At 52.1% G+C, this 26,142-nt stretch overlaps 1 protein-coding gene across 8 annotated transcripts in view; it reads left to right on the top strand.

The window, feature by feature from the left end:
* The window catches only part of LOC122369443 (TOX high mobility group box family member 2-like), a 127,172-nt gene that overhangs the window by 35,245 nt on the left and 65,785 nt on the right, over positions 1-26,142 (top strand). For 3 of the 8 annotated variants that reach the window (XM_043344232.1, XM_043344214.1, XM_043344209.1), the window contains exon 1: positions 5,735-5,901. The exons of 4 other annotated variants lie outside the window; for them this stretch is intronic. In XM_043344232.1, coding sequence (XP_043200167.1) covers positions 5,839-5,901 — 63 coding nt within the window. In that variant the 5' untranslated portion in view covers positions 5,735-5,838. Of the gene's footprint in view, positions 1-5,733; positions 5,902-26,142 lie in introns of those variants that run through there. One more of the 8 variants, XM_043344222.1, reaches the window with a different exon arrangement.

Below are 26,142 nucleotides of genomic sequence, written 5' to 3'. Positions count from 1 at the left end.
GGGCAAACCCGGTGTGTCATTGCCGTTCCGCATTCGTATCGTGTGATCAGAAATGTTATCGTGGAGTGGATGTTCCTCAGCCATAGAAGCTCTAGCTGTAGCTCGTACTCTCGCCGCACTCAAACACACCACAAACTCCAATGTTTGTCAACGCCCAGTCACACGGAAGCAGCTCCGGTGCGGAAGTACCACCAGCGACAACTTCCCGTGGCAGGCCGAACAATTGTGACAACTTGCCGGCGCCGACCGGGCCAACATGGCGGCGCCCGTGCGCGGTACGGCGGCGGCCATGCTGGCTGCAGCCTGGCGCGAGTAACTCAGCCGGACGGGCGCGGCTGTTTTGCAAGTGCCGGAGAAAGTTGGTCTGTATGACGACTGCGTCCGCCGACGGTGTGTCGCTCGCAGATCGACAGATGCACTCGGCTGCATACTGAGGGTGGCTCAAAACAGGACGGACTTGCTTGCCGTTCGACAAGGGTATAGGTTGATTCACCTTGAGTGGTTTTGATTCTTCTTATCGGACTTAAACAACAACAAGTAACAACTCTGACTAACTTTGTTGGTCGTTTTCCGAAGATGATTCCTGTCATTCATGATTTATTTATGACTTGGATAATTCCTGGCCATGTCTGCCGCTTCAAGATGTTTCGGCGTCTATTCCTGCAGCTACATGGGCGTGTGACTAATGCCGAGAGTAATGAGTATAGTATCTAAGAAATCTGATTACCAGCCTCTTTCAGCGATGATTGTTGAAAGGTCCAGAGCCGATATCTTTGCGAATCTCATCAATTTTGTTTCCATATCTATCAGCGTTGGCGCGGCTCCGACTGTAACAACGGTCGGTTTATGGTAGTTTATACTGGATGGGATCAGACATTTCCCGAAGCTTGATCTATGGCCATTCTTCGAAAATGTTATTGATTTGCTCATCGTTTGCAGGATTATGAAGACAACTGCTTTCTGTGACTTCTATTGTGTCTCATACGCAGAATGCTGCCGTACTTTTGTCTTCCCGGACTGCATCCCGAGCGAACTTCGATGCGTGTTGCATGCCATGCCATTCCACATTGTTCCTGCAGCCTCATTTTTTGTACCGTCTTCTCCCTTGCTCTCACGTCTCTTGTCGTCTCCCATCGTTCCGTGCTGACTTATTGTCGACTTATCGTCCTAACTTGTCTCGTGCTGCCCGACAACGCACCGCGCCATGTCATCCTTTCTTTTCTATCTCTTCATGTCTGTTCCCTTCTTCACTCGTCTCCTCCCGTCTCCTCTCGTCTCATTTGATATTCTCTCGTCTCCTCTCGTTTCCTCTCGTTTTCTATAATCTTCTATACCATCTTATCCCGTTTCCCCTCATCTCCTCCCGTTTCCTCCCTTCCTTCTCCACTCGTCTCCTTTCATTTCGTCTCTTCTCGTCTCCTCTCGTCTCCTCTCGTCTCTCCTCTCGTCTCCTACACTCCTCTACCGTCCAGTGTAAGACGGGGAATGTCACGCAGTGCCGTTAGTTATTGACCTGTTTGTCGTCCGCCCGGCGGGGCCGGTGAATGATTTTATCGGTCAGCTATCTCCGTGCCGGTGCCACGCCGGTACCTGTGAATGGCTCCGTCAGGCAACGACTGAGAGCCGACACTTCAGAACGCCACCCATCAGCGTGAATGCCCCGGGGTTGCCGAGCCCATTGGGTGAACCAGTCGTTTCTTGGGCGGCTCAATTCTCCGAATGGCTGCGCCGGACTCTTTGACGGCCGGTTCTTCAGGGTCGTGACGATTGCTGAACATCAGTGCAGCGGCATGAAGCAATTTTCAACATATTCAGCCGCTATCATGGTGTTATGGCGTAGTTAAGCAGTGGGAATGTCTCGGGTGTAAGTAAGAACGGGTGTAAAGCGAGTACGAATCTGGCATAGGTATGTCTTGTTAAGAATGCTAGTCGTATGAACGATATAAACGACATGTGAATGTCTGCTTTAATGAACGAAGAACTCATTAGAAAGGCTGCGTACAGATGTTGAACGATAACAACTAGTTACACCACTTTGAGGTGTATCCACAGCACGCAAAGCGAGTTACCCTTAATGATGAGAAAGGTATAAATTTTTATTGCGTTTCACTAACAGCATTGTATCGGGAAATCTACTTTTCGCTGAAATCAGATTGTCTGGTGATAAACCTAACTAGTTGTACAACGCTCCGTGTTGTCACGGATATGTTTAGCATTTGTTATCGTACCTACTTTTTTGTGAATCACGCGAACATACCGTGGCGAGAGTGGCTCCGCATGCCTAGTTTATGGTTCAGCAGGGCGGATAATTCCTACTACTCGGGAACTTTGCTTCCGGTCTCGTACCAAAGTTTGATTAAAAATATTGCTATTACAATTAAAGTGCATTTGTTTGCAGTACACTGTTTTTATTGATTTAGGCATCGTTCATTACTTTTTTATTATTTTAATTCAAGCTGGACGTTGAATAGGTACATGAACCAATATTCTTACCTTTTGCGTATGGAATGCTGCATATAAAACAATTATTCGTATTTTATCATAAATCAAACAAGTATGTCAAGATAAGATGTGTAAATGCCTTTCATTTGTAGTCATTTCCGTTATTGTCAAATTGATGCCAACCTTACATGAACTGGCCGCCTCCTGCCGGTTTTCACGAAATTATTGCACACCATGCCCCTTCTTCCGCCTTATCGTTTGGTGTTTGGTTGAATTCCACCGCCGACCTATTGGTGCTATTGGTGTTTACATTGGCTATGCAAACAGGTATTACCGTGGTGGACTGAGTGAAAGCGGGTCAATACCGCTCCTAGTTCCGAATTCGACCGGCAGGCGGCGCGCACGGCGGCTCTGCCCTGCGCCGGGCTGCGGCTGTGGTACGGGCCGGGTCTGCGGCCGACCGCTCGTCCGGAAACGCACTCTGCCGCTATCGCAGCCCACACTGCACTGCGCGCCGGTATCTGCCAGATAGCGATCAGATATTTGTTTTCCATAACCTGTTTTATGGGGGGCTTTCAGCGTTTCTGATTGTGTGTATTGTCCCTCGGCGGCAGCTAAATGGCTTTCTAGTTAGAGCAGAACTGGCGAGAGACGTCATTTCGTTTTCAGTCAATAGCTCGGAAGGAACAGTGAACAGTGGCGCTTTCACAGTAAAACGGCCGACCCGGTTATCGTAATGATGTCGTTTTGAAGCTAAATCACGTCAACTGCTTCCTATTAAACTGTTTGTTGCACCTCTTTCTTCGTCACCTTTTTGCTGCCGTTGAATGCTTAGATGACTCTGGCAATCACTGCTAGTTTGTGAAAGGGTATTATCTTAGCGTTTATCACACCCGTATGAGCTGTCATATCTCTCGATTTCAATGCTATGCTACTTTCCTGCGTCATATGGTATTCACTGACCATTTTCTCAGAAAGATATCCCACATGTAGTCCTACCTATATTTATAGCTCATCAATCCGGATGTAATATGCATCGGGAACCTTCCTGTCAGTGTCAGCTGTAAACAGTAGCGTACACAACACGCCATCATTAGCACACAATAAGACCGGGCTGTAACGGGAAGTGACGAACATCACAGCTGTGACACTTCCCACATGGAGCTCCAGGTGATCTGTGCTGTACAGCTCCGTCCGATCGCTACAGGTAGCCTGTCAGCGGACGGCTGAATCTCGGCGAGTTAATTGACCCGGTGGCACGAGCCTCCCCCTTCCCCCGCCCCTCGGGGGGAGGGTAGGGGTAGTCGACACCGACGAGCTAGTCCGGCCACCACCGGTATAAACCTCACCCGACGCTCCCGTCTGCGTCGACGTTGGACGAGATATTCTGACATCGCTAATCATACTACTCCGTTACCCACAGAGGGCCTGTGACTTCGGCATTCCCATCGGCCCTTTCAGGGCTCCGTATACCGCGCTGGCCCACCTGTCCAGCTGGGACCGGCGCGGAAAGGCAGCGGGCGCGGCTGTGGTTTGCGGTTTGCCCGCGGACGCCGTAGGCGGCGGACGGAGCTAATAGAGCCAACGGTGCTAACAGCGCGGTCGGAGCTAACAAGCGGATGCTAAAAGGACTGTTGATTGTGGTAACGGAATTGTTACTGATGTTGCGACGATCGACGATCGTCTCAATCGACTACGACGACGTTGAGGCTGATTATCCAAGCTAAAGGGGCGGTCACTGGCCACTGGCCATCAACGCAATCACTGTTGTCATTGATGGACCACTAGTGGCACTACCAGGGCCCGTCACTGATGTTTGCGTGCGGTCATTGATGCTAATAGCACCGCCGGTGCTAACGGGACCGTTACGCCAATGACAGTGCCATCAGCTAGAGCTCCCGCTGGGGCTGCAATGGCCGCGACCATCAGGCAATTAATGCGGACACGCCTCGCAATTAATACCACTAGCCAGTTGACAGTGCCGTTAAGTAGCGCAGGTAGGGAAATATAACACTGGCGGCCTGTTTTACGTGTTCGTGAACACGGAACCAGGATAGTGGTACCCCATCGGCGACCCTAGTTCGCTTCCTGAAACGATTGCTATCAAAAGAAATTACATGCAATGCATGTTGTGATTGTCATTTCTGTCGCTAGATGTCACCAGGCGTGAGCGCCTGAAGGTAGACTGACCCGCATGGCAGAGGCGGCGCCTGCAGTCAGACTGTGCCGCATTGCCCGCAGGCATTTCACTCCGATCCGCGTGGGCGTATATAGCATGGTATCATTGCTTCAGCGGATCTCTGGACTACCGGTCCGGCTTCGTGTCGGGTAATTCTTGTCGTGTACGACTGCCAGCCGTATGTCCTTCCGAGTGGCGACCATCGTGTTAATATCCAATGAATTAGCCGAGAGCACGGCGCCGCGCCGCCGCTGGGAGACGATCGAGCGAAATGGCGTCTGTGCCTCTGGCAGTACCGCGTCCGAACACGACCCGCGGGATTACGCCCGTGCTTGTCTCGTTAGGTATAACCGGCCGGAAATGAAACGGCTCTCTTGCTAAATTGGAAGTACAACTCGACTAAATCAGCCGTTTCGGCTGGATGTGTCCAAACTCACAAGCCCCAATTATTCCGGTCAATTACTTGAACCGGAGCGCGGCGAGTTCCTTGAACTCATCTAGCTCACTCAGCGCTCGCTTGACTATGCTTGACTCCACTCGAGTCGTTGTCGCAGCAAGTCAGGCGAGTCAACGAGTCAGGTAGCGGTGTTGTCCAGTTTTCTGTAAATCTATCCACGGTTGTGACTGGAATTCTCGGCCGCCAGGTGCTGGTCGTGTGCGTCTGTTTGTGTTACTCGTCTCTGTAACCGGGCCGGGACAGACATCGGCCGCCCTCCGCGGCTCCGTGCGGGCCGAGACGGTTCAACGTCCTCTTCATGGCTGGAACTGCCATCCGTACATCGGTCGTCGGGCCCAACTCCCGTACGAGTGTACGGCTCCCGCGGGCGGCTCCCGGAGGAGACCCGGCTCCCCAGTGGGCTCCCAATGATTCTCAACACGTCGACGGCCAGGGTCAGCCTCCCTCCTCCCCCAGCGCCCCTCCCTTCCTCTGGGCACACCACTCTACCAGTTCCCATGCTCTGTCCCACACAACTCCAGCACTGTGCGTTTCATAGATTCATTGTGGTGTGCGCGCGGCCGCGGCGGCTGTTCGCGGCTGCGTGCCGCCCCGCAGCGCGCGTACTCGTCCGGTAAGCGCCGGCGGCGGCGGCCCAGCGGCGGCCCGCCAGTCGCCCCGCGGGTCCCGTGCCGGGAGGAGGTGGGCCGTGCCGGACCGATCGGCGTGCACCACGCGAGAGCCAGTGTCGTGTGCGGACATCGGCTGTGCCGTGCGGAGAATGGAGGCGTACTGCGTGGGAGCAGAACACAACAATCGGATCTTTGACGGTTATCTGCACAAGGTGGGTTTAGAGCAGCGCCAAACGGCGCCGCTCGGGCTGGTGGGAGGTACGGTGGGACGACTCGACCCACCCACTGCACCCCGAGGGAGATCAGAGGCGCAATAGCGGAACGGCAGCATGGCGCCGCACATAGCAACACCGACTCTGAATGGGCCATCAGAGCTCCTTGTTTTAACGACCCACCATTCGCATGATTGCCCACGATTACATGCATTTTGTAAATTATGGCCTGTCCCGGCCTCTACCTCTGACACGAGGTTTCCTCTTGCCGTTGTAACTTCTCACTTGAGCTGTGTCGGAGTGTTCAGCACTGCCACATCTGGCTCTGGTTCCATCGTGGTCAGGTCATGGTTTGTTTCTCACCCCTCTCTTCCTCACAACTCGGTGAGAGCAGTCGTGGGACCCTCCGCCCGTCGGAGAGGGAAGGGGAGGGTGTTTCAGTGGGCGCCAGCGGCTCGCACCGGCAGATCAGACCGGCTTTGTCTCCCCAATCCGGAACGCGAGAGGAGAATGGTTCACCTGGAGCGGTGGGAATGGTTCAGAATGGCTCACCTGGCGATAGTGGGAATGGTTGACGTGGAGTGGTGGGAATGGGTCACCTGGAGTGGTGGGAATGGCTCACCTGGAGTGGTGAGAATGGTTCGCTTGGAATGACAGGAGTGATTCACCTGAGTGATCAAAGCTTTTAACTATAAGAAGACGAGCGCGATTCACCTGAGGTGATTAAAGTGATATGAAGTCTGCCACTGATACGGTTCACCTGGATAATGTCTCGGGTGTAATTCACCTGGAGTGGCTGAATGACGGAACAATCCTCAGCCAGCAGGAGACCGGCAGCTGGTCACTAAGCCGCCCCAATTCACCCACCAGCTGCAACTCTACTTTAAATCGTCACACCATTATATACGAAAGCAAAACACCATCATGCCATAAGTGCTGATGAAGAGAAATGCTGCATCACTCAGTCCAAAGAGAGATTTGCAGGCTCCGCGAAGTGGAGGCTTATTCAACATCGCGGAAGACTCGGTGCATTGGTGACGCAGGACTTCTGACGCAGAAATTCCACTAGTCTGTGAAGCGGTAGAAGTGCATATCATCAGTGCAGAGTCGCAGTGCGCTCGTGGGCGCTCCTGTGTCGTTCAAGCTGTGTGAGAAGTGCCGTGTCGCAATCGCGCAGCACCCTGCGTGTAATATCCTCCGCGCGAATTTATGTTGGAACTGGGAAAGTTGCGACACTGCTGTGGCAGCGGCGGTGCTACACCCGGTCCCTCTGTTGCTCGGCTATCGTCGTTTCGATGTTTAAATCGTGGTGGTGGATCGATGGCCCGCCCTGGACTCTTTGTTGGACGGAATGTGTCGACTCGGATTCCTGTGGAATGGTGCACTGCCGTTCGCCAAGGACATACATACCGAGCGGCTGGCGCAGTGCCAAATGGGACGTTTTAGGGGCTCATCAAAGCGGACCTGGCTGAGGAATGTGTTTCTGGGATAGACCGCATTATGTTCGCCATTTGGAACGATAAACGTACCGGCGAGGAGCACTCGTGAATGGTGATCATTCCCAGATCAAACTGGAACGGGCAGAGCGGGTCGTCCTGCTCCTCTCCTCTCCCCTCCCCGCACCCCGCCGAGCTGAGCAGTGCGCGTGCGGTGCCGGCAGGGGCGATCACAGGCGGGCCGACAGGGGGTGCTACTGCTCCGGCAGGGGCGACACCTGCCCCCAGCGGGCGGCCGGTGGTCCCGCCGCCCCCGCCCCCGCCCCCGCCCGGCTGCAGCCGCCATCTTCCCGACCCCATCCGACAATCAGCTGTCTGGTTGGCTGTCAAACTTGCTCAGGCCCATCAGTCAACCCTCGCGCTCTGCCACGCGCCCCTCAACTCTGCCCTGTGCGCGGCTCGACCCGGGCCTTCGACCGACACGCACTGAGCTTTGTTCGATCCGCCCCCGAGTTAGAGTTGGAACGGAGTTGAGCTGCGGCGTGATTCGGAGTTGATGGCCGAGTTTAGAGGAACGGAAGAAGCTGGAGAAATGGCCTGAATCTCGGTCTTTTATGGCTCGGGGAAATTCCTAGATGTGGAAATTGGGCTTTCGGTTGGAGTGTGATTGAGATGATTCGTCATTACGGGGTCATTTATTCGTGAAGAATAGCCAATCATTTGGCGTCTGTACAAGTCAAATTCAGTTCCTAGAAAATCTGAGGCGCATTGAAGCGTAATTCAAAATCAAACAACCATACTAACCTACAAAGACAGGGCGCAATGTCATTGCCTTCGGCGCTCGATAGACGACAGTATCTAAATCACAAACAAAGCCTCTGCCTCTCGTGCTGTCGGAGCTGAGCTTCAGGAGCTGATCTGCAGCCCTCGGCTGGTCGGATCAGCAGCTGATCGCAGCTCAGCCGAGCTTCGAAAGCTCTGCCGTTGCCGCGAGCACTGCCTGTCCCAAGCTGTGTGCTGTTGTGGTCGTGTAGGCTCGTGGAGAATGTGATTGAGCCCGCCCAGAGGGACGATCGGTTACCAGCCTGTTCGAACAGTGGGGGGGGGAGGTGACAGTGGGGTGGGGGAGGGGCACATGCGCACCTGCCGTGGGAGTCGTCACCTGACGAGCCACGCTGACCACATGCCGGGGGGGGGGGGGGGGAAGGAGGAGGGAGGGCGAGTGAGTTTTGTTGCTAAGGTCTGAGCTTGTCAGTCTTTGAGTGTCGCTAATTATCTAACAGCGGTGTCAGCTGAGATATGCTGAATTGGTGCACCGACATGTCTGTAAAGTGGAATTTATTTGGTGTTTTTATCCAAATATGCCAGCAGATCCTTTCCGCTGGCTTGCCTTCCATGTTAGCGAAATATTCGCTATTGCGTCGTGGCTAATGTCGTATTTCTGAGTAGGATTCTTACAGTACGATCGCATGCAGCCAGCTGTCGCTCACGCATATGTGAGATGTGCGTGTTGGTATGCATATGGGGATACTGCACGTGCTACTGTAGCTCACTATAATAACTAAAGACTTAACCCGCGACCTGGTGGGGGGGGGCTATTTTTTGCCCCCCCCCCTCCAGACTTTTCGATATATCTCCAGAACCGCTGCGCCGATAGTCACCAAACTTTCAGTACCCTCCCGGACATCAATTTTACACATTGTGACCAAAAAATTTTCCATAGGCTATGATAGGTTGGCCGGAAATGACGTCTGAGTGACGTCATGTTCTGCCGTTTTCGACCCAAAAAAGGGTTTCGCGGGAAGAGCTGTCAGGCCTATAGCTTTGCAAACACAGAAAAATGATAAAGACATAAAAGCTGTAGATCAGACAGGGCTACAAAACTGCTATCTCGGATTTTTGAAATTTTTGGATTTTGACCCCCAAAAATAAAAAAATATATTTTTTGGATATAATAATCGAAAAATCCAAAAAGTGTTTTGAATTTCGCAAATTCCGGAATATATGTGATAGTGCTTACCGCCTTCCATCCACATACCAAATTTGAGATTGATACCTCTTTTTTGGCGAAGTTATAGCGAAAAAACTGTTCAAAATTGATGACGTCAAATTTTCAAACTCAATTTTTAGCAATTCTAGACCCCGTAGCGCAAAACAAAGACCATCATTAGACTCCCCGTGACGAGCTGCATCGAATCAATACCCATTTTATGCAAAACTATCAACTTTAAAATTTGACCTTTTTTGGCCTGACCTTGACCTGACCTTGACCTGAACTTCACCAGAAAGTGACCTAAGCCGTACCTGATAGTCTTATAACCAACACCATTGAGTTGGAAATGAAAAATTGGCCATAAAACATGTATCACACAACCTTAGTAAAGTTGGGCTCATGTGACCTGACCTGTCACCCTTGGTGACCTGACTTGTGACCTGACATGGTATTGCCAGTGACCTCTAATAGCAACATATCTACTAGGCAACTGACGCCCTACCGCTGATTCTCGACAAAATGCGTTTTCCTCGGTGTTATAGCGCATTCCCTAGAAGACCCGTGAACGGTGAAACATTTCATCTTTGACCTGACCTGTGACGTCATCGGTGACCCCGAGGTCAATGAAATTTGGTTTCCTTCGGCAAATTTGACAGGCCTTTCGAACGCCGTTTGAATTTTGCGGATCCGTCCAGTTGTTTCGGAGATACGAGGGGGGGGGGGCAAAAAATAGCCCCCCCCCACCAGGTCGCGTTATAAACAGACCCCACCAGGGCACGGGTTAATGGCTGTCCACGGCAGATCAGGTTATGTCACGGTGTGGTCAGTGCCAAACCCATCGCGTCGCTCCGTACGCACTGTGTATGAACCTCCCGTGTGAGGCGCTCACGGACCGTGGCGATGGCAGCTCCGTTCCGTACCGTTCCGGCTACGTTCCCGTTCCGTTCCGACGCTTTCACGCAGTGCCGGCTCCACGGAGCGTAGCGCGCCCTTCCGCTTTCGTCACAGCGCGACGGTACCAATGGCAGAGCTCCCTGAGGTTAGCGCGATACCTACCGCTTTATAGATCTCAACATAGGCTCATAACCTGTCTCGCTGCCAACGCGATGTCTTTTTGAGCAGAGACTGTCCAGACTAAAAGAAAACTAGGAAAGCAGCAGTTTATTCGTCGGCATTATTTAAAGGCATTATAAGCATTATTTAGTTTTCTTTAAAGGTGTTTGTGAATTGCAATGTTTTTGGGAGGTTACAAAATCGTCTTTTCTCTGCTTTGAAAATGTGTTGTTTTGCTGCGATAGTAATGGCCTCCTTGTTACTTACATATTTTATAATCCCTGATTTGCATTACATTTACTCCTTTGTTGGACCGGCTGCTTTGAATGATGCCTCAACAGTAATTACCTTCTTTCGTGAGTGTAGTTGCATGTAAATGTTCCGCTTTAATCGGCCTCTTTAGAGTGCCACGATTGCTTCTGCTTTTGATGAAGAGAAAGCTGACTAGTAGAGCGTGCGTATTATTGTGTGCCTAGATCGGCGGATTATTTGAAGCTTTCTCTTTCTCCTTCTCTTCCTTTGTCATATTTATTCCGTTCTTTGTAGTCGGATGGGATTTATGCTGACTGGAACATTCGGTCTCTCCCTCCCTCCCTCTCCTCTCCCTGCCTGCCTGCCTGCCTCCCTCCCTCCCTCTCCCTCTTTCTCTCCCCATTCCTCTTCCTTCTCTCTATTGCGCAGTATTTGGCTACTGATAAGAGTGCGGTATCGAAGAGGGCCTGGCATCAGCACTCTGGCGATCGTCCCTGTCAGTTTCAGTTCTGATGACAGTGTATACTGCTTCCCACCAAGTCCTGACTGTTGGTGCATGCCTTGCAGACATCAGTATTTGCAATTCACCGTTGACTATCTGCACCGATATCCCAGGACAGAGATCCAAGTCGACATCGGACTGTTAGACCCGACGCGGATGGTCTCTGCGACCCGTGGCCCGATTTCCTTGTCCCATCTTTTTTGTATCAGTTTCTATCTACCCGAGCTGCAACGTAGGAGTCTAGGAGACAAATGCTAGGCAGGCCAAGACTCCCAAAGCTCAAGTAACTCGATGATTGGGCGTGATGGGAATCTACAGCCATTTTCATGTTTTGTGGTGAGCTTTTTGAGCCGTCAAGTTCCGTTATCCATAGAAGACTATTGTATCACTCACTTCCACCTCTCTCTACTCTACTAGAACAGGTGTCAGTGCCGCTTCCCAACCCGAGGAAGCCCCTTTCATCCTCTCCGCGGGCAGCCATATCAAAAACCAACACGGTACCGGAGGGGCCGTGTCGTGGCCGGGCCGTGACGATCTCGGCGCAGCCAACCGCGCAACGCTGGTCGACGATCGTGGCGCGGACGCGCCGAGAGGCGGCGAGCGTGGCGCGTTCTCACGGCGCGCGGCCACGCGTGGAGCGGTCCGTTGCTCGACGTGCCGGAGGCGGTCCCGGTGTACAGTTGTAAGCTCGACGGCAGCTGACGGGACCAGTGTGACGTCATCAGCTGACTGTGCCAAGATGACGTCACAGCGTCACTGGAATAACTAGGAAATGCATCCCGCTCTGCAGTGTTGTATGGTTAGGAACGGGGTGTCTGCTTTTCGACCAACGAAGGAGAGGTCTGATAACCAAAGAACAGTAGGGGGAAAGAAAGAAAAAAGAAAGAAAGAGAGAGAGAGAGAGAGAGAGAGAGAGAGAGAGAGAGAGAGAGAGAGAGAGAGAGAGAGAGAGAGAGAGAGAAAGAGAGAGAAGTGGAGGAGAAGAGAGCACTTGTTTGATAGCATTCTCTTCCCTGGATATCATTTACAAAATACTGCTGCCATAAACCTGCAATCAAGCCAATTACCACGCTTCTGAATGACATTTCCATCGTAACATTATCACAAGTTCCGAGCCACGTATTTTTGTAATCCCACACCGGCGCGGAAGGGAGGCGCGTTATTTGTTCCGTAGTTGGGTTTCAATTACCGTTTTGCTGTGGCGTCTGTGCTCTGTGTATGACGGAGGTCGACTGGCAGAACTGATGGCTCGTCACAGCTGGGCCTGCACCTGTTGTACATACACTGCGGTTACCAAAGACAGGTGTTGGCTAACCGCTCTATACGAGTGATATCGTTGTACTGAAGGGGTATAGGATATATGGTGAATCGAGTCATCTGGGAGATAACCGGATATGATATCCATTGGATATCGTGGAGTATCAGTGCGGTGGAGTGTGATTTGACTAATTTACCTCACGGCTGAGGAGGGGGCGAAGGGTAACCAGGAAGTATCGAATAAGTTGATTGAACTCTATTGAGTTCATCAGCACCGACATGCACTGAGACATACGTGAACGGATGTTTATCCTTTTGATGTCACGCTTTTTGTTGAGTATTTACTGTTAACTGTATAGACTGAGCTTGGAGTGATGTTAAGTCTCAGACTTTGGTGAGGCTCCGTTTCACGGTGATGTAACCCGACTAGCCAACAAGTTCGGTTCAGTTGCTCCGTTGAAAATGTTCGTCTATTCGGTTCAGGTTCGTGTTGCAATGCCTGAGACCCCAGCATGCGCTGACTGTGGGTACGTTGGGGTGATGGTTTACGATGTGGTAAAGGTTTTTACACACCCCGCCTCAGGAAAGGAACCATTCATTTGTTTGAAACAACCCTTCTCGAGCACAGTAACATTTGTAGGCTCTTGCCCTATCCCATCCCTCCCTCCATTCCTCTCTCTCTCCCTCTCTCTCTCTCTCTCTCTCTCTCTCTCTCTCTCTCTCTCTCTCTTTCACGACCCATGTTCTTTTACACTCCTGACCTTTCTTCCCTGCTTTTACCTTCTATTGTCCCTCTTTCCCGACATTTCTTCCTTAATATCTTCTCCTATCTGTCTCTCTTATTATCATTATACCTTGCCCACTATCTCTTCCTCCCTCTCACCCCTCCCCATCCTCTCTCTCTCGCCGATGACGTCACCACCTGCTGAGACCACCGCTGGTCGAGACTCTCATCTGGAGCCAGAGCGGTGCGCTGATCGATTGTCAAATACGACAGACCACGCCGACTGTGATGAGTAGTTCCGGCCGCGGCCAACTGGCTCCTTTAATGAGACGGTCTCCGTTCGTGGAGCGGGTGGTGGTGGCTCGTCTCTCGCCCATTCCCCTGTTGAGCAGACCATGTTGGAGAGCGCTCAGCGCTGCCGCACGTGCGACAGTGGTGTGGATTTGCATACGAGAATGTTCCGGTGGCGAAACTCACGGGGACTGGGCGCCGAGGAATGTGGATGATGGAACAATTTCGGCTGTTTCGCTTGTCTTACACGGCCGGTTTATTGGATAATTTAACATATGAGGTCTTTAATTATCACTAGCAGTCGCCTCTGCTGCGGAAGTTCGCTCCAAATGCGATTAATTTCATGTTTCATCGTCCACTATTTCAGGGAGAAGGCCTCTTAGATGCCATCTCAAAGACATCTGGTCAACTTTTCCCGCCTAGCTGCGAGGCCAGGTCAAAGTTTTGCAATATTCTTTTATTCAGAAATCCTTTGGCGATGTTAGACGGCTATTTAATTTAGCGCCGGCTGCCGGAGGTGCCATGGAACGCGCTGTCAGAGGTCGCCGCTCCGGTAAAGACCGCTTCACACGGGTCATATCGAGCCGCTTCGGCGCCTATCGGCTGTACAAACTGTGTGAACTTGGCACCCGTATTGTCGGCACTGGCACTACAAAATGAACTCAGAGGGCTTATTCCGCTCCGAGGGTAATTCACAGTGTATGTGAATGGATATTCCATTAGGGCTTATGAATTGGAGCTGGCTCGGGCATGGCCGTTCTGAATGCACTTACCCTGGTGTAAAGTGGACAATTTTTCGCCAATGGATTCCAGTTGTCCGGGTATCGCCCTTGGGAAGGGTAGGGATGATCGAGAGGGATCATACAGTAATCATTCATAACATGACCCATAGATAATATGATTCATGTTATCTATGTATGACCAAATATAGTCCCTTGATATAGTCCCAGAGATGGCCAAAGGGCATTAGTGGACGTCGACTGTTGTTTGACCGAGCCAAGGAGTTTGGGATTAAAGAAAAACGTCTGGCGCCGCTCCAGCGGCATAAATAATCCCGAATGGCTTCAGTCGTCAAAGCCCGACGCCGTCACAGACATGGGCGCGCTCGGAAATGTGTGCTTATTTTCGTAGAGCGTAAACACGGACGTACCGAAAGACTATAAAGTGAGACTCTTCGTCTAGCGTGAAAGGTTGGGGTGACACTTCAAAGCGTTCCTTGATGTTTGAATAGACGGCCCTTTGTATGCATAGTAAATGGTTCATTTGGCTCTCTCTTATGGTTATTGTTGAGAAAGACTTTCTGCTGCTTCAGGTATAGTGTCTACTGTCTAGCCAGAATTATTACCAAAGACTTTGCTGTTATTTAGAGAGGGAAATTCGCCGTGGCGAAGTCGCAAAAGAAGCCAAACGATTTCTTGGTATCAGTTGTTTACTTGAGCGTGAGCGATGTTCTTGTTATGTCCTGGAACCGTTCTGTTATCGATTATTGATCCCGTTGTGCTACATTTTCTTCTCTTGTGTTTTTGTTATTCTTGAAAGCAAGTTTTTGAGACTTGCTTCCTGACATGCTGCCTGACGTTTTCTTTATTTTTCCATGGCTAGCTTATGAGGAAATGGTTATCGTTTTTGTTTCTTTAGTTATCCTTGGTTTCTATTATGCATGTTCAGTCTTCACGAGATTAATTAATGCTCATGTAACGTGAACAAGGCATTCATGCGTTCCCTAAAGCCGCGCCCTAAAGCCCCAATAAACAACAGCATTCATGCGTTCATCCGTACATGCGTTCGTTCACCCATCCGTGCATCCGTACCTCCGTCCGTCCGTTCGTCCTGTCTTCATTACCTGCAACACAGCGTATTGATCGGCCAGTGAATAGCCAATTACGACGGACGAGACCGACACGATAACGTCTGATGATACTCGCATACTGTTCGCCGAGCCGCGCGCACCCCATGACGTCACCACTCGGCCTCTGACGTCACTGGGGTGAAGCCGGGACTGCCGGACGCTCCCCGACCGGCCCGACCGCGCGTCTCGTGCTGCGGTTAGCGTGCGTGTACGATCGCCGCACGGGAAGTGGTCTGTTTACCATGTGAATCTGGTGTAGATGGTAATGATATGCTGGTTAGTAGGGTCGGCTCGACCCCCGACCCGACCGCTTGTTCGGGGAACTTTCTACTCGGGATTGGGCTGACGGGCGAGCGGTGCAGCGTAGCTGGGCCGACGCGATGGTAACAGCTGGTTGAGTCCCTGAGGAAATGTCGACACCCGAGGGCTGTTCACGGACCCTGTGTGCGGTCGGACCGCACACAGCCTCCAAGCTCCGCCCACTGCGTCCCTACGTCAGCCTTGCGTCACCGCACACAGCGACCGCTGTGGCCGGTCGGGACTGGCCACAGCGGACCGTCCACCGCACGCAGCCGTGACGTCAGAGCCGCCTACCCATCCCCTACCCCCACGCCTGCTGGACGTACCGCACACACCGCACGCAGCAGTGTGCGGTGCCCGTGAACACCCCTCCGGCGAGGGACGACATTAGTCTCTGAGATTGACTACTGAGGGCGCATAGCGAGCAGTGATCACTGATCACCTTATCCACCCCGCTCACCGGCCGTTTATCGTTGCCTGTCAGCCGCTCCGCCCTCAGCGGCCCGCGGGCGGTCAGCTGAAGCTCGCCCAGCTGTTACGGCGACCGTGACCTACCGCTCTACCGCCGCTGGGGAGCTGTCAAAGCTCGCCGCCGAGCCGCCGGGCCGCGCCGCCCGCTCGGGTGTCGGCGAGCGGTTAGTTACCGTCGCCGCCGGCGCTCGGGGCCGTTAGTTTTCGGCCGCCGCTGGCGACGGACCGCTGTGTTCGGACCGGAAGCGGAAGGACCGCCGCGCTGCCGCCGCCGCCGGCGCGGTGGTGGCAGTGGTTCCTGGCTCCTGCGGACACAGACAGCCGAGCTGTGGTGGCAGACTTGACCGAGCAATGCCAGTAAAACCGGCCTCGCCACGGGGTAAAAATAACCGCGTCGAAATAACAAACATACAGTTCGACGTAACGCCTTCGAGTGAATACAGACGAAAATGACGACCCAGGGGGACTGAGGAGCTCTCCCAGTTAAACCCAGTTAGACCCGACTGGCATGCTACCAGAAAATTTTTAATGCTCCTCACCTTTTCTCACCCTTTCTTTTCTCTTCCTCTTTCTTTTTTTCCTTCTCAATCGTTTTTCCCTTTTTCTTCACCCTCTCTCTCTCTCTCTCTCTCTCTCTCCTCTTTCTTTCTCTCTCTCTCTCTCTCTCTCTCTCTCTCTCTCTCTCTCTCTCTCTCTCTCTCTCTCTCTCTCTCTCTCTCTCTCTCTCTCTCTCTCTTTCTCTCTCTCTCTCTCCCTCTATCTAATCTCACCATCTAATCTGTCTCCTCTCTTCCCTCTCCTCTCTCCAACATAACGGTACCTCCCGGCACCGGCTCGCAGCCTGGCTTCCTCACCTGATCCTACCCTACCCACTACCCACTACCCAGCTCCTGTCCCGCTGGCTCCACGGCCCCCCACTGTGGTCCGCCGGTGGCAGACGCCCCGCTGGGACGCCGCCCGCCGCCCGGCTACTCCCAGTGGGGGCACCAGATAGGACAGGGAGGTGTGAGATGGTGTGATTATTCTCGGGAGATGAGGAGCGTGTTCCAATGATGAGAGGCGAATGTAGGACTATCACCGACTGTGCAGCGGGACAGGCAGGCTATATTGGACACTGAAAACACTCGTGTTTTGTAACCCTTGTTGGTCAATTTATTTAGCCGAGCTGCTAATTTCTTTCTTCAGTCCTCCATTTGTTCCGTATTTTGGATTAGTTTCGTTCGCCATCAATCGTTGAGCGTTGATGGGTTTCTATTAACTTTGAAATGTATTGTTTCTGCTGTTTTTTTTATTTCCGGTGTATTCGGGCGTTACACTGACCCTGGTGTGACCCTGACAGCTGCCCCCTCCCCCCTCCCCGTGGGCTGAACCACCGCTGTCGACCGTCACCAAAGCCGATGTCGATTTTCCGTCAGTGTCACATTAAAACCCCACGGGGCGCTTAACAGGCCGTGAGAGGGCCATTGTGAGGCGCCTCCGACGGCACGGCAAACGACCAACGACCGGCAGCCATCGCTCCGGATTACAGCTGGCGAGTCACGTGACTCACCCTGACGTTCCGTGACGTTTCGTGACCCGGCGCTCGCGTGCCCGCGGGGTTCACGTGAGACCGTATGCACGCTGGTTTTGTAAACAGTAATATATGCGGTCGGCGTGCATGTTGGTCTCACGCAGGTTGAGGAGAGTGCTGGGACGTCACAACAGCTATCCAATGTAAGCTCGAGGGACAGACAGACCTCTCCAAACTGAACAACATTCCTTTGGTGATTGTTGGCGCGGCTCTGGCCCTGGGTTCGTGAGGGATTCGGGATGAGTGAGAGAGAGCATAGAGAGTGGCTCTTTGTGGGCGAGGGAAGAGTGGGGGAGAAGGAGAGAATGCTTGGCCCGGTGATGGAGATCTCGAATCGTGTGAGCATTTGAACAGAGAGTTTCCAACGGCCGGCGTGCCTTGCTGCTCCCTTCGTGAGAATAAGTGAGAACTGCCGACCGTACTGACAGCTAACGCTCTCAGAAGGGCTGTGCTGAGTGAGCTGCTCACTCGTCCATACTCTCTCACTCTCAGTGGTCCTTGATCTCACCCATCCAGCGAACAAACGGACTAACCAACGCAGCCGCATTCCTGAGCCGACCCGCAGTGCGCGCGGTGGCGAGTTGAGAGCCCCCGGCGGCCGGGTTTGGGAGCCTCTGGTCGGAGGGCCGGTGAAAGTGGCAGTGGGGGAGACTGAAGAGAGCCTGGTCGGGGTCACGGAAGGTCAGCCGAGGATGAGGCTGGCGGGCCGCCGCCGGCCAGGGCTCGGCCGCCCTCCCGCCGTCAATAGTACTACAGACAGGGGCGGAGGGCTGACAACTCCCCGCACTAACTGCCGGCTTTCCGCTCACTGCATGAAGATGCTCATTAATATTTCTGTTAGAGGGCTAGGCTCGAGATTCTCAAAAATTTATTGCGTGATTTCATCACCAGAATTTTCAGCACTCATAAATGCATACCGATGTTGATAACTATCAGCATTTATGTGTTTAAACTACGCACTGCGCTTTTATCAGATTTCGCTTATCATTTCCGGTTTGGACGCGAGCACAAAGAGCGCTGAGCTGAGCCGAGGGGCCGCCGCCCGCGGGGAGTGCACAGATACTTGAACCAGCTCTGAGCCGGACCGTGGGAAGGGGCCAGATTCATTCAGACGGTTATGGGCCAGCTGCATGTTTGGACCGACTCACCTCAGCCAGGCAATCAAATACACTCGGGAAAACGAATGACTTCAAACCGGCAAAATATGGCGGCGGTGGCGTCACCCCTCGAGCTGCAGCCCGGTGGCTGCAAGACGTGACTGATGGGGGCCGAGTTTCCCGTCGTTATATAATTTAGGACGGTCAAATCTAATTCAGATAGCAGGCTACTTCACTTTATCAAACCTCTCATAAGTGTATAAATGCCTACCTGGTGCAGGGATTCCGAAATTGAAATATCTTTTCTTACAAATATCAGTTTCCTGCATGAAATTTATGAGATTATTGACTGAGATTCAGTCCACTGAAATAATCTGTATCGACGACGTTCCTCTCCAAACTGACCGTTTCCGGTTCCCCTCCGCCCCGCGTGACTGTCCCCAGTGGCCGTCCTGTCTCCAACACGTGGCATTCATTGACCCTAAAACGCGTCCAGCATGCCGTCCCTCCACCCCAGTCCATCCTTCAGCCGGTCTGGTTTCTTCAGCTGCCGTCCCCTGGCTGTCATTGGAAGCGACTTTGGCGCGTCTGCAAACAAATAGTCCCAGGAGGGAAGGGAAGGGAGTGGGGACCTCAGCCAGCACGTGGTGTCCTCTCGGCTCCCCGACAGTCCCCAGCTGACTTCTCCAACCGACTCACTCCCCTCCCTCCCCTCTCCCGTCCCCTGCTGAGAGCGGCAGGACACTGAGTCATGTGGGACGAGCCAGCTTCCTCCAGCCGCCGAACCGGCTGGTATTGTAACTGGTAGAGGGAGCCCTGAATATACTGGGTCGGAAACTGAGCAACTAATCGCAGAAGGTAACTAGAAAATGCGTGCGTGACGTGACTTCAAACACCCGCATTGAAATAACGAAACACCCGATCTTGAAGTGGCTGTGGGAAATTGTTCAGTGATAATTTTTCTCCCGTTTAGGTGAAGTGAACAAGACTCATGTAAAAGTACAGTGGACAGCGAACATTGGTCAGCAGTCAGCACAGTCCATAGAGTCACTCCATTGACAGCTCATTGTCAGAACGGAAGCGACTCGTTTCTCCCGATGCCGTGAGATCGTTTCGACCACCACCGCCGCCCCGGGGCACCGCTGACACAACGATCGTGTTTATTGTTACACGGCGCTGGCACCGAGCCAAGACGGGTCCGCCCGACCGGCCCGGTACGCCTGGAAATCAGACCCGACAGGGCAGATGATCGGCCGCGGAACGACTTGTGTGGGTGGGTCAGGCGCTTCAGGCGTCAAATGGTCTCAGCGGGTGTGTTTCGCTCACGGTCACGGTCGTGAAAGAGCCGTGACCGTGCCGTGAGTGGCGACCACCCGGTGAAACCACAAACGGTGTGAGAATGAACGGCCGTGCCCCGGGTAGCGGGGGGGGGGGGGCACCCACCGCAGCCGTCACCGCAGCTAACCGGCGCACACTGGTCGGAAACGCCCTCACGAGAGGCCACGGGCGATTCCGGAGTTTCGGATTATTTTTTATATAGATCGATTTGAAATTGATCAAATTATTATACTTAGGCCAAAAAAACTAATCCGGGTGACCAAAAATAACTGTAATCAGCCCCCGAAGATGGGGTATCCCCGAAATCGGAAACTGACGCGGAGCAAGAGGTTTCTTGAGCCGGATATTCAGAGTCTTATTGCTGATAGACAACAAATTGAAATCCCACATATTATGCATCAAAATGTTCGTTATGAAGTTGCCGACTGGTCAGTGCAAAATTTTTGGCATACTTTTTCCCTAACTAAGATGTACTGTAGCTTTTTTATGAAGGCTCTCCTACAGTGATTCTGGAATATAACTGCAAAGTTTAGGTAAGGAAACAACAGGTAGTCCCATCTAGTTCCACTCTGATTTTTTGTGAGATGAAGCAGGATTTAAATTTACACCAGGGCAACATAAAAGCTAACTGCGCATATTTGCGCAAAATTTGCAGGAGCCGCTCTTCCTACCCAACTACCGCCCGCCCCGCCCCAGTTTCGGCTTGGCCGCCGCGCCCGGCTTACGCTGACCTGTGTGGCCTGCACGCATCCATGCGTAGTTGACTGGTCATTAAAAACAGATGCGCTTGAGTTTATGAATTTTGTGAAAAGCGCGTTTTATGTATGCATTTATGTATGTATTGACATCAAAAGCCTTCCACATATTGCGTGGCGATTACGGCTTGCATTTAGAGAGCCTTGCTATTGACAACCATCACTCGGCTGAAGAAAGTGGAAATTGAAACCTTCGTGAATATAAGACGCTGCAAATATAGGACACCTGTCACTGACATCGGGTTACCTTGGGCCGTCTTTTTACATTAGATCACAATTCCGGTATTTAACCCTGGCCGGACCGATTGGTTTTCTATATTGACGGGGAGGGTTGGTACAACTCCCTCGCCGTTTCGCCTCTAATTGAGCTAGAGCCTCGCGGAAAAAACAAGCTTGTGTGACGTTATAAGACGCAACAATTAGGTACTACCCGATTTTAAGGTCTTATGTCAGCCAGTGAACTCTTAGGTCAGGTAAGTGCCACAAGGCACGGGCTCGGTTTTAGGTTAATTACTTTGCCAAAAATGGTCGCACTGCCGCGATTTTGACATCATCGTGTTTGTCTAGCTCAGGCGCGTTGAATGCTATACTTGGTGTTCGGGTGAAGTCAACTTAAGGTGTTAACCTCGGGTCAAGGTCAGGTCGGAGCCCCTCAGGTCACGAAAATGGTTAAAGGAGGTCATATCGCATATCATTCGATTCGGCAGGTCTTCCTGAGTCCAATGGTGGCTTTTCCGACTCTCTAGCTCCATCTGATCAGGAGTTATTGACGAAAAACGTATATGGCCTTAGTGACGTCATAAATGACGTCACGCAAAGTCAACAATGCTAAAGTGAAGCACTGGACCTTGCAAGGAGTGCATGAAATCATTCCCGGTGCCCGAATAGCAGCTCCCAATTTCCCTTGTTGATTTAAAGTGGTGCTAGATCCTGTATTATACTCAATTATGACGTCATAACTTAACAGATTCACGTCATATATTTAGTGCTTAACATCCAAATGATAGCTTACATATGACAGAGAAGGTATGCAAAGTTTTATGAAGTTTGCTTCACTAGTTGTGGAATAACAAGCAAAAAACTTTTGCGGAAAGGCCGCTGGCCTCTCGCTGGAGCGTTTCCGACCAGTGTGCGGCGGGACGATCCCGTACACGCTGTGTGACGGGTGCGGTTTGGGCGCCCGTTACTCCCGATTACCGTTATCGTTATCGGTAACGAGCGGCATTAGTGTGACGTGATGAGCCGATAGCCTCGTTATGGCGTCACGCTTGTGTCCGTAACGTGACGCAACAGGGCTGCGTAACGTGACTGACAGCGTCACAAGCTGTGGGCTGAATTTTGATTCGACCCACCACCGGCAATTCTAACTAAGAACGACTGAAAGCTTCGCTGTCCCGATCTGCACCGCTCGACTACCCCGGCCTTTCTGTCCGCCATGTTGTACTTACGCCGGATTTCGGCTCTGACAATGGCTAGTACATTAACGGCGCATTACATGGCATTGTGTCGGCTCCGGACCAGCCCCTCTCTCATGGGCACTCTGGGTCGAGCGGCTACATCAAACGAACCACTCTGCCTGGGCAGATGGACCTGACCTTTGACCTGGTTGACGGGGATGATAGCTGTTTGTGTTTGTTGGTGACCTGGGCGTAGGTGGGGTCACTAGGGGTCACTGAAGGTTATGTAGGATCACAGAGGGTCACTTGAGGTCACCTGGGGTCACCTGGGGTAACCTGGGACTAGTAGAGGCTACCTGCGGTTTTCTAGGGTTGTTTGGTTTCACCAGCTGAGGTCATGTCTGGGGGGCACCTGGGATCACTTAAAAGTCATCTGGAGTCGCCTGAAACTTGAGTCGCGGTCCCAGGTGTAAGTATTGACTGCTCCAGTGCCCGCAGCGGTGTATTACCTACACCCACTCCGTTTGCCATTTCGCTCCGTGCCTGGGTCACATTACACCGGTTCCAGAGCAGTAATTCAGTGGCAAGGACCGCGCCGCAGCGGAGTTGACGGCACTGCCAAAATGACGGCTCGTCAACATGACACTGGGCCAGGACAGCATCGAACGATAATAGCGTAATTCGAAGGGACTAATGGACGCCATATTTCTTCTCCATTGCGTGCATTCAGAAATGGTATGGGGAATTATGAGCAGTAAAGATAAGATCCGATTTATACAGGAACTGGTTCTAACGGGCCGTTTGAAATTCAGATATGCATCTCTATTTGAAAGTCATGCAAACATTTCTTTCATCGAATGGGTACAGCATTGAACATTCGGGACAGAATGATACAGTCGTGCATGAATATCTTCCGGCTCCATCCTCTTTCTCTCATTCTCTCTCCCTCTCTCCCCACATCTCTTTCTCCTTTGTCCCTGTGCCACTTTCACCTCATAATGCCCGCTTTATCATCATGTCGTATCTGGCTTTTGGTTCATTCATTGTGTCGCTGGCCGATCGGGTACACAAATGTGGCGTGTACCGCTACATTCACGTGTCTCTCCCCCCTCCCCGGTCCCCCAGCCCCCTCCTGGGTGGGGTTGGTCGCCGGATGTCACCGTTTTCGTGTATTGTCTCAGCTATGAGTGAGACAGTTACATTCAGCCGGTCGGAGCCACGGCGCGGAACAGAACTTCTCTGAAATACTCCGTCTCTGAGACACACCCACCACTTGAAGCCACATTCATGCCTCGCCATTATCCGTGGAATATTAGGCACTCAACTTAATGCATTGAGTATTACTCAACATGGCAATAGAACAATGCACTTCATTGCCTTATTATGAGGAACAGAGAGTAGTTACTCAGAAACGTGGTGCTTTGAGTTTCACGTAGAGAAACCCCATTTGGATATCATACACGGAATCAGCATTGTGAGTGTGCGCCGGTACAGGCTGATATGGTGCACACTTGTGCAGTGCACACTGGTGCGTTCTGTCAGTGCTGCACTGCGCTGACACGATATGCACAGTGGACTTTGTGCAATGTGTGCAGAGTGAGTGAATAGCACGAACCACGCCATTATACCGTGACATGCGTGACTCGACTGTAATAACATGAATATCCGTCATATGGAGCCGTCACGGAACCATAACTACAACCCCCGGCCCGGGGCGGGGAGGGGTGGGTCATTTATATTTCATACGCACACCGAGTGGGCCATGCTCATGGCTGGCTGACACATGAGCCTACCGTTATGTAACTCGATCGGAACCAAACATTTGGGTGACGGAGCGAGTGCTTGGCGCTGACAGCCATAGCAGGCACTGAACTCAAGGCGACACGGCCTCACGAGTCGTCGAAGAGAAGTCAACATGGTCTGTGCAACGAAAACAAAGCGTACATCGGTTGTCCGTCATGCAGTGGATAATGGTTGATGGTGGGGGCCATGTGACAGTCTGACATAAGTGACATCTGACACAGACATATCCAACCTTGCTACTGCCGCCGATGCCGTTATCCGTTATTTTTTTTTTTCTACTGCACTACGAAATAGTCCGCCGCCCGTGAACAGACGACCAGGAGTGTCCACCCACGGTCCCGCACGACCACAGAACCATACGTTAACACCAATGAAACAAAAGTATTCAAGTCGTGACACTCCCTGCTAAGAAAGGAAGAGAACAAAAATGGAAGCAAAAAACCCTGTGCACACAAACAAACAGTGTTATAAATCATGCATACAAGAGGCTGAAAGTAATCAAAGCTAAAAATAGCTTCGACTAGTACTACGATTTTTTTTTTTAGCATGCATTCATACCATGGTTAGTTAGTCAGTCATACATTATTACAGGGGCAGGGGGAGCAAGCAGGCTGGTCGTGGTCAGATTCGTGCAAGGTTATTTTGCCGCCTCTCGAGCCCGTCCAGCTAAGCAGAGCTTGTTGCTAGACGGGTCTCCAGAGGGCGACAGGAAATGGGCTACTGGACTCGATCTAGCAAAAGGAAAGAAAGAAGAAGAAAACTCCGAAGGGAGTTAAAGAGTATGAGTTTCCTGTAGGTATGTATGCTTGTTATATGTACTTATTCTATTAAGTTACATACTTCATTTCAAATATGCAAATATTTCCAATATTTGTGCAATGACTGTCAAGGGCAGTGCAGATCGCATCATAAGATGCAGAACAGTTCATATGAGACTGTTCAGCTCCTATATTTATCTAAAAAGTGTTTTTTAATCAGCTTCTTTATTACAGCTTTTGAAAGGGGAACATCATTTACGGAACCGAATTGTTATCATTATCATTATGTGTTATCACCCTCCCCCCCCCCCCCCCGGCCGCTGTGAGCCCTCGCTATCATGGACGACTTCTCAACAGCAGTGCTCGCTCGTTTCAGTAGCCCGGCTTATTTGCTCGGTAGCCGCCTCGGCACGGCCAGACACGGTCCCGTTGGCTGGACCGCGCCGGCCGCCGGCGCCGCCCCGGGCGGCGGTTACACACCGGAAGTTAGAGTAGCGCTGCGCGGCAGGACGTCAGCGGGACTGGGCTGGGATGGACTGTGTGGAGTGTGGGCTACACCGGGGAGCTCTGCCGTAGAGTGAGAGCGAAAGGCCGGGGTGAGAGCGGTTGGGGAAGAGTGGGAGTATGATGGAGGCTGAGCGAATAGTGGAGGGAGGAAGAACATGGACAGATTAAAATGAAATAGACTAGAGGGGACTGAGGCGGTTGGGGAAGGAGGAGCATGTAATGGGACTTCAGTTGCGATGTCTAAAGGAGATATGTCCGACATTGGAACTTATCTAACCGTCCGCACTCACGGAAGTGGACCATCATACGCGCGCTGTGCGCAGCGCCGTCACCCCGACCCCGCCGCGCAACCTCTGTGTTCGCTCCGCGATGACACATTCCTCCCCGATCCCTGAATTCCTCGGTGACTCATCGTTGTCTGTCCCGCCGGGCCAGACCAGCCGGGCTGCGCCACCGGCCGGCGCCGGCCGCCACCTCCGATGACGGAGCTCTCTGGGCCGATCGATGGGAGAGAGCTGCCAAAGCCGCGGCCGACCAGAGCTGCAACAGATTGGCCGAGCCAAACCTATCGGGCCGACAGGCTGTCCAACTGGATGAAGCCCGATTCCAGCGACCTGTTTGGAGCACGGAAATCGATGTGCGAAAATGGGGGCCGCCGAAAGGTAATCCCGTTCCACCGACCGGTCGGATGGACAGAATGACGCGAGTTCTTTTGATAGTCGGCACTAATGACTCAGACTCTTTGATACTGGCGCAGTAGGCAATTCCGTGTCATTCAGAGCTGTGCTCAGTTCCTGATTTTCATTACGCACAGGAAAGGCCCTGTGCAATCATGTCCTAATAGAACATGGGGTGTTATTAGTTCTCCCTCCAGTGCCGGCGTCATAT

Source organism: Amphibalanus amphitrite, unplaced genomic scaffold (genome assembly GCF_019059575.1).
Source record: "Amphibalanus amphitrite isolate SeventyFive unplaced genomic scaffold, NRLGWU_Aamphi_draft 000034F_arrow, whole genome shotgun sequence".
In the NCBI taxonomy this organism is placed as follows: Eukaryota; Metazoa; Arthropoda; class Thecostraca; order Balanomorpha; family Balanidae; genus Amphibalanus; species Amphibalanus amphitrite.
The sequence above is the reverse complement of the archived record's forward strand: the minus strand, read 5'-3'. Positions and strand labels throughout refer to the sequence as shown.